The sequence below is a fragment of the Garra rufa genome, chromosome 24 (genome assembly GCF_049309525.1).
Source record: "Garra rufa chromosome 24, GarRuf1.0, whole genome shotgun sequence".
In the NCBI taxonomy this organism is placed as follows: Eukaryota; Metazoa; Chordata; class Actinopteri; order Cypriniformes; family Cyprinidae; genus Garra; species Garra rufa.
Genome location: NC_133384.1, coordinates 40,093,366 through 40,100,865, shown reverse-complemented (window position 1 = coordinate 40,100,865; position 7,500 = coordinate 40,093,366). Strand labels below are relative to the sequence as shown.

The 7,500-nt window shown below is 43.4% G+C and overlaps 2 protein-coding genes across 2 annotated transcripts in view; one reads left to right on the top strand and one right to left on the bottom strand.

Annotated features, from left to right (window-relative positions):
• snx16 (sorting nexin 16) overlaps positions 1-1,729 on the bottom strand; it is a 6,355-nt gene extending 4,626 nt beyond the window's left edge. The window contains exons 1-4 of the mRNA XM_073830911.1: positions 1,596-1,729; positions 975-1,331; positions 123-209; positions 1-48 (exon numbers count right to left, since the gene is read on the bottom strand). The exon at positions 1-48 is cut by the window's left edge and continues 101 nt beyond it. Of these exons, the coding sequence (XP_073687012.1) occupies positions 1-48; positions 123-209; positions 975-1,304 (465 nt within the window). The 5' untranslated portion in view covers positions 1,305-1,331; positions 1,596-1,729. The remainder of the gene's footprint in view (positions 49-122; positions 210-974; positions 1,332-1,595) is intronic.
• A 345-nt stretch (positions 1,730-2,074) lies between these two features.
• Positions 2,075-5,329, top strand: pigm (phosphatidylinositol glycan anchor biosynthesis, class M). The gene is made up of 6 exons (XM_073830910.1): positions 2,075-2,242; positions 3,121-3,638; positions 3,898-4,156; positions 4,239-4,340; positions 4,437-4,639; positions 4,717-5,329. The coding sequence occupies exons 1-5, from the start codon at positions 2,075-2,077 to the stop codon at positions 4,599-4,601; spliced, it is 1,212 nt and encodes a 403-aa protein (XP_073687011.1). The 3' UTR covers positions 4,602-4,639; positions 4,717-5,329.
• Positions 5,330-7,500: the final 2,171 nt, after the last annotated feature.

Here is a 7,500-nt window from a genome sequence, read left to right as displayed (position 1 = left end):
GCGCTTCGGAGGAAGAGACAGTCTGAACCCAGGAAACATCTCCTTCAGCTGAAGACAGAGACATGACGTCAGCCGAGCAGCGGAACTGTGGGTAAACGCTCTGAGACGTAGATCTTACTGACCTTGTCGTTGAGTCTCGAGAAGTCAGTATAGCGTCTGAACACGACCCAGCTCTCGTCCAGAGTCTTCCTCACCAGAACTTTATAGACCTGCAGCAGATTGATAGAAACGTTGAACGGTCTCATCAGACCAATGACGATCTCTAGCCCCATTCCCAGCCAAAACAGAGGCGAGGAACTGCAGCTCCTCACAGTCACTCTTTTTCAGCACAATTCTGTGTGACGCTCGTAACCTGTGACTGCGTCAATCTTTTATTTCGAATCAGTGGTTCAGAGCATAATATCAGTCTGCCAGTGTGATTTCAGTAAATCAGGCTTAAAAAGGTTTTAAACCTTTTCAGAATGTCAATGTTGATGGTCTCAGTGAACACATAAACCAGCGTCTGTAATGGTTTCTAAATGATCTTGGATCAGTTTTTATTATTTTAATAAAAAGGAAAAGTAGTTAATGGTCTCTTTTCCATCCTTGATTGATCAAGTCCAAAACAAGCCGTGAAGATCAATGAAAGATCTTATACATCTTATTAGACATGTCATATTTCATTACATGTGCAGTTTGTAAAAACATGCATGTTCTCCATTCTCCCATCACTAGAGATGAGCTAGACAACAAGTGGGCGGCTCTGCAGCTTGTGATTGGTCAAACACACACTTGATTTACAAACCAATGAGAATGAAGAGTCCTCAGGAGTGTGTCAACAATTCTCAATACTCAATACTCAATTCTAATACTGAGAAACAGAGAGAAACGTGGGTCCTGATGCTAAACCAAAATACTTTTTAGGATCCTGACCAATGAGAACCCCGAGTCTGACCTCATAAAGCTGTGATATATGTAAGATCTGAAGGACTCACTGTGAATTTGGCCCTCTCCTCCATCACCTCGTACCCCAGGACTGTGGGCGTGATGGGCCGCTCCTCCCAGCTCTGTCCCGGAGTGTCTGGAGGGCTGTCCGGTTGCGGGTAGCTGGAATACTCCACCGAGCGCTCGGTCCCGTTGAGCCTGGCGCGGGTAACGGGGCTCTGGCACGACGGAGTGAAGCATCTGTCCGGGGCCGCGGCCGCTGCTCTCCGTCCCGAGGAGTCACTGCCCACAGACGAGGCTCTCTGCGGCCGCCGGGCCTTACTGTCCGCCCGCGGAGCTCGGTTAATGGGCACGGGGACCGGAACAAACGGTGTGGCCATCGCTCCACACGCGGACACAGTCACGGCCTGAGGAGACACAGAAGGAGGTTCTGTGAGACAGATCTACTACAGATCCGTGATGAGGAGGTGAATAAACACAGTCTGAGGAGAATAATCAGCGCAACAGAAGGTGACGTCACAGCGATTCTGACTGATATGATTATAGACAAACAAACATCACGCGATAACTACACAACATCACATTTACACCCTATTCAACACTCTCGTGTAAACTAGCTTCATTTCACATGTCCTATAATAATCATAATAGGTGAATATGTTCATATTTACTGTATGTTTTGCTCAATGTTATTCCTCCATCCACAGCCTGACGCTCGGCCGGAAAAACGTCATCACGCCACTGCGGAGATGACGCGTAACGTACGTTTGAAACAAAAACAAAAAACTTTTTTGATAAAGCGCGTTTGACAGATTGTGCAGTTTGCGAATTCTTCTTATTCTTGTGAACAAAATCTTTCCAATGAATCAGTTCACAAATCGCCTCGGGGCGATATTTTCTGTTTTCAATGTTTGTCTTGTTTTAATGAAACAGCAGAATTACTGAACATGATTATATTGACCAATGTTAAATGTAACAGCGCAGAAAGGAAAACGACGCTTTGCCCAAAAGAGGCGGTGTTTCATGGCTCCAAGGACTTCACCGATTGGTCAGATTGCTGTGATCTGGAGACACGGAAGTATGGGTTTTCAGGAAGCTGGATTCTCTGTCGTGCATATTGGAAGTGTTCAGTGTGTCGTATGATGTATGAATGTGTTCTGCTGCGATGGATTCTCGGCTGTGTGTGATGTTCATCATCGCGCTTCTGATCCGTTTAGTGCTGCTGTGTTTCGGCGTTTATCAGGATCAGAATCTGCAGCTCAAGTACACTGATGTGGATTATCACGTGTTCACTGACGCCTCCAGATTCATCACACAGGTGACACACACACACACACACACACACACACACACACACACACACACACACACACACACACACTGATGTTTGTTTTTGTGAATTGTGGGGACATTCCATAGACGTAATGGTTTTTATACTGTACAAACGATATTTGCTATCACCCTACACCTTCCCTACACCTAAACCTAGCCCTCACAGGAGACTGTGCATATCTTTACATTCTCAAAAAAACGTATTCTGTATGATTTATAAACCTTTTGAAAAGTGGGGACATGGGCAATGTCCTCATAAGTCACCCTCTCCTTGTAATACCTATGTCATACCCATGTTATTACACACATTTGTGTCCTGATATGTCACAAAAACAAACACACACACACACACACACACACACACACACACACACACACACACACACACAGCATGACAGATGTGTGTTGAATTCTTACTTTTATGGGACCGAGTTCGAGTTCTGTGTTTATGATCTTGTTTGTCCTCTATAAAAACCCACTACAGAAGTCTTGGAAAAATATGATTATGAGATTAAAATGGAATTACAAAATTCGGACATAAAATGATGGCGAAAAATATAGGCAAATAAAAAACAATACGTCACAATTATGAGAAAAGAAAGTAAAAATGATGACAGTCATACAGTTTTGATATAGTTTAATATGGCTTTTTATCAATCTCATTTTTGTTTCTTATCATTTTTATGTTTTATTGTCATATATATGATTTATCTTTTTCTTATTTGTTAGAAGTGGGTTTCCATATATCCAATACCAGCCCAATAATATCATTTGAAATAGAAGAAGAATCAGCCAGATGCACAAACATCACACAGTGTTTCCATCATGACAGACATGAACATGTTTCTAATGGTGTATTTCCAGGGTCAGAGTCCGTATAACAGATCCACGTTCCGCTACACGCCGCTGCTGGCTCTGATTCTGACGCCCAACGTCCTCCTGAGCGCTCACTTCGGGAAGCTGCTGTTCGTGTCCTGCGATCTTCTGTCGGCTCTGCTCGTCTTCAGGCTGCTGGTTCTGCGGGGCGCGTCTCGGAGCTCTGCGTGTGTTTACTGCGGCCTGTGGCTGTTCAACCCGCTGCCCATCGGCGTGTCCACCCGCGGGAACGCGGAGTCTCTGCTGGCCGTCCTGGTTCTGTCCACACTGCTGTGTCTGGAGTCCAGGAGACGGACGTCTGCCGCGTTTCTGTTCGGTTTGTCCGTCCACATGAAGATCTACCCGGTCACCTACGCGCTGCCCATCGCGCTCTCTCTGTCCGGAGCGCCGGCCCGCGGCCCAGGATTGATCCGGAACCTCATCCGCTGCTTCAACAAGGATCTGCTGCTGTTTGCGGCTGTGTCTGGATCGGTGTTCTTCGGTCTGAATGCGATCTTCTACTGCATGTAAGTCATTCAAACACGAGGCTGCTGCCCAAACGCTTGATATTCTGCAGTCACGGTAGTGAAGTCTCATCAAGTTCCTCCTTCACTCGTGTTTAAAAGCATCCCATGATGTAGATCTGCGATACAGACAAAGAATCGAGTTTAATTTGTGTCTCTGCACTGTTATTCCAACAGTTGGAGAACAGTAGGGTTTAGAAGGAGCAGATGAAAACACTTGTCATTCATGGAAAGCTGTCTGTTGTTTTCTTGTGTTTTGAAGATACGGTTGGGATTTCCTCCAGGAGTCTTACCTGTATCACCTGACGCGCAGAGACATCCGCCACAACTTCTCTCCGTACTTCTACATGCTGTATCTGACGGCGGAGCAGCGCTGGAGCGGCGTTCTGGGCCTGGTCTGCTTCCTGCCGCAGCTGCTGCTCCTGTGTCTGTCCTCGCTGGCCTTCCGCTCGGATCTGCCCTTCTGCTGCTTCGTCCACACGGCCGTGTTCGTCGGCTTCAACAAAGTCTGCACGTCGCAGGTGAGATCGGGCCGTGGGCTGTTTGTTTGTTTGTTTGTTTCTGAAGGCTCTGTTGACGGTGTGCTTCTGTTTCTGTCTGCAGTATTTTCTGTGGTATCTGTGTCTGCTGCCGCTGGTTTTGCCTCGTTTGACGTTGAGTTTGAGACGAGGGCTGGGGCTGCTGCTGCTGTGGTTTGTGGGACAGGTGAGCTGAATATAAGACCGTTCTGTACTTCTGTCAGCGTGAGTGTTGGGTTTGGGCAGCAGGACGTGTGCGTCACGTCGGTGAATGTGTTTGCAGGCGCTGTGGTTGTCGCCGGCGTATTATCTAGAGTTCGAGGGCTGGAACGGTTTTGCTGTGGTCTGGATCGCCGGACTGCTGTTTCTCCTGATAAACTCTCTCATACTGGGACAAATCATCTCCCATTACAGACCCGCAGAAGCTCAGCAGAAGAAAACAGACTGACAGACGTGTGTCAGAAACTCCACCTGAACGTGATCGCTGTACGTATTATGGCCACTGAATCCTACTAATGTATGATGTACAGGAGTGTTTCTACATGTCTTCTATTTTCATGCAGATATTGTCTGATGGTCCAGGAGATGGAAGGGATGATTCAGATGTGCGGACCACTAGATGTCGCCCAACAGCAGATCTTGAGATCGACGGCACAGTTTCGCTGATCTGATGTTGAACAAGTGCTGGATTTTGAAATAGTTTTCACTTGATAGTCAGACACTCTCACAGATGAACTTTGAGTGGACCGTTCAGCATTTGAGAGATGTGATGGTGATAACCAGTGTTTGTGTCCATGCAGAGATGATCCTGAGTGTGAACAAACATGTTTTCTCAACAACATCAGAGGCGTTTGCATCTCTTACCGTGAGCGAGTAACGAGACGAGTGTCGATCGGCGGTATCTGACGCGTCAGTATTTCATCGTCTTGATGACGTGTGGAACCAGACAAAAACCGCTCCATTCAAACAAGATTCACTGCTTAAGCTGAATAATCCACGTGGACGGATGAATTCATGTCAGTTCTGGTCCGGGAGACCCGACGCCGCTTCGGGTGAAGAAGGTGCTGCTGAATCTCTCAGATCAGGGTTAAACGAGATTAAATGATCTCCACCTGCTGTCACTCATTTGGTCTCTCTGTGTTTGTTCCATTACATTAAAACCGAGCCTTAAAAACCTTCTGTGTTCTGGTAAACATTTTTCCAAAATACTGGCCACAATTATTGAATGAACAGAACCAGTCTGCAAATCTGTTTATGGTTATTATTCACATACAGCACTGTCTTAAAGTGTTCGAAAGGACAAAGTGACTCACAGGTGGAAACGATTATTTCTGCCATTATTCACAGCAAAATACACACAGATGCATGGTCTTTTTGTCATACAAGATTTTTATTTTTATAAAAGTAATAAATATAACAGGAAGACCCACATTTGATTGTTGCTGCTTTGCAGCTACAAACTTATGTAAAACATTACTGTATCTTCTGTTAATATTTATCGCCCAAATTAAATGCCAGTGGCAAAACGTCATGTTAAAATCCTTCCTGAAAAAGTGCAAAAGGCCATTAAACAATAAATACAAATTGTTGATACAAATGAACCTGCTAAAAACAGCTCATCAAACACCAGGAAGCCGTTAATGTCTCGGCAGCTTTTCTTTCGGTTAACTAGCCCCAGTAGTGCAAGTGCAGTATTACTATTATCATTGTTTATTTATTGATACGTTTCTATTTATGGATACATTTAAACAGTAGTTTTACATAAGGTCCTAAACGTCAGAGCCACGCTCTATTAAACACGTGAAATGTTTGGCATTCTTATCAATGCTGAAGTGAATTTAACATCAAAATGTTTGAGAGCCCAAATATTATTGAATGTGTTTATGATTGGTCTGCTTCAAAATAATGTTTTTTTAGGTGTTTTTTCACCTCTTGGCTATTTAATGAGATATAAGAACATTTCTGTGGTTGATCCAGCTGATATCTGAACACAAACTTCAGATGGAATCCTTCCGTTTTTACACTTTTAAATAATTAATAAACATGCATTTAAAATGCTTTAATACAACAACTACTAAAAGTAAACCAATGATTGTAATGGTGTACTAGACTCCCAGCAAATCCTGAACCTCCAAATGAAATCATCGGAATAATTTCAGATTATTTTCATTTTCCTGCTGTCATTTTTATGTTAGTAATTACTTGTCCATGTTTCTCACAAAATGAGAAAAATATTAGCCTCACTACAAAAAAAGTGCATAGATGAAAATATAATAAAAGCTCACTTAACAAAATCTAACCCAGCCGCCAAAAATCGGAACCCAGCAATGCTGCTACTCCCAGAAAACAACAGAAAACAGAAAAACTCCACTGCAAAAAAATCATTTTCTTCATACATTTGTCCTGTTTACCACTACAAAACCAAAACATTCTCCACTCAAGATACAAGCAAAAAAGACTTAAGATGTTGTGTCTTCTTTTCTGAAAAATGTATCCAAATAAGTGAGGTTAGGTTGAAAACAAGAACAAATCTGCAGTCTCGGGGAAAAAAATCCTGTGGAAAAACACGTTTTTTATTATTCCCCACCGACAGATATTGTTCTTGTTTCAATCATAAACTAATTTTGAACACTTTTTCAGAAATCAAGTCTCAGTATATTACAGGGGTCATCGGATGCCTATTTTCCACAAGTTGATATGATTCTTTAGGGTCTTGAAGAAAAGTCTATAACATAGTTTGGTTCATATTTCTCAATGGTAGTGTAAAAAAATCACCCTTTTTACCTTTGCTCAAAATCAGCTCTGTACACAGCAACCCATTTTGTCTTTTTAACTGCTATTGAGCTGTGCTTCTCTTCTGTAGGTGAAGCTGGATCACGAATGATTCGCATCAACATAGACGCACTTGGGCAGATCGGATCGCATTCCCTTAAAAAACACTCCCATTTATATTCAAACAACATGGAAAAGAGTTGTGCATCTGATGATCCCTGTAAGTCATTTTGCTTCTTAAATAAATGTACCTGGACTCAAGGATGGGTTCGATATTTGTACTGGAAAACAAGACAGAAATACTGAGATTGAACATCATATTTTGCAGTGGTGTGTGTATATATGTATGTATGTGTGTGTGTGTGTGTGTGTGTGTGTGTGTGTGTGTGTGTGTGTGTGTGTGTATTTATATATATGTGTGTGTGTGTGTGTGTGTGTGTGTGTGTGTGTGTGTGTGTGTGTGTCTGTGTGTGTGTGTGTGTGTGTGTGTGTGTGTGTGTGTGTGTGTGTCTGTGTGTGTGTGTGTGTGTGTGTGTGTGTCTGTGTGTGTGTGTGTGTGAGTGTGTGTGTGTGTG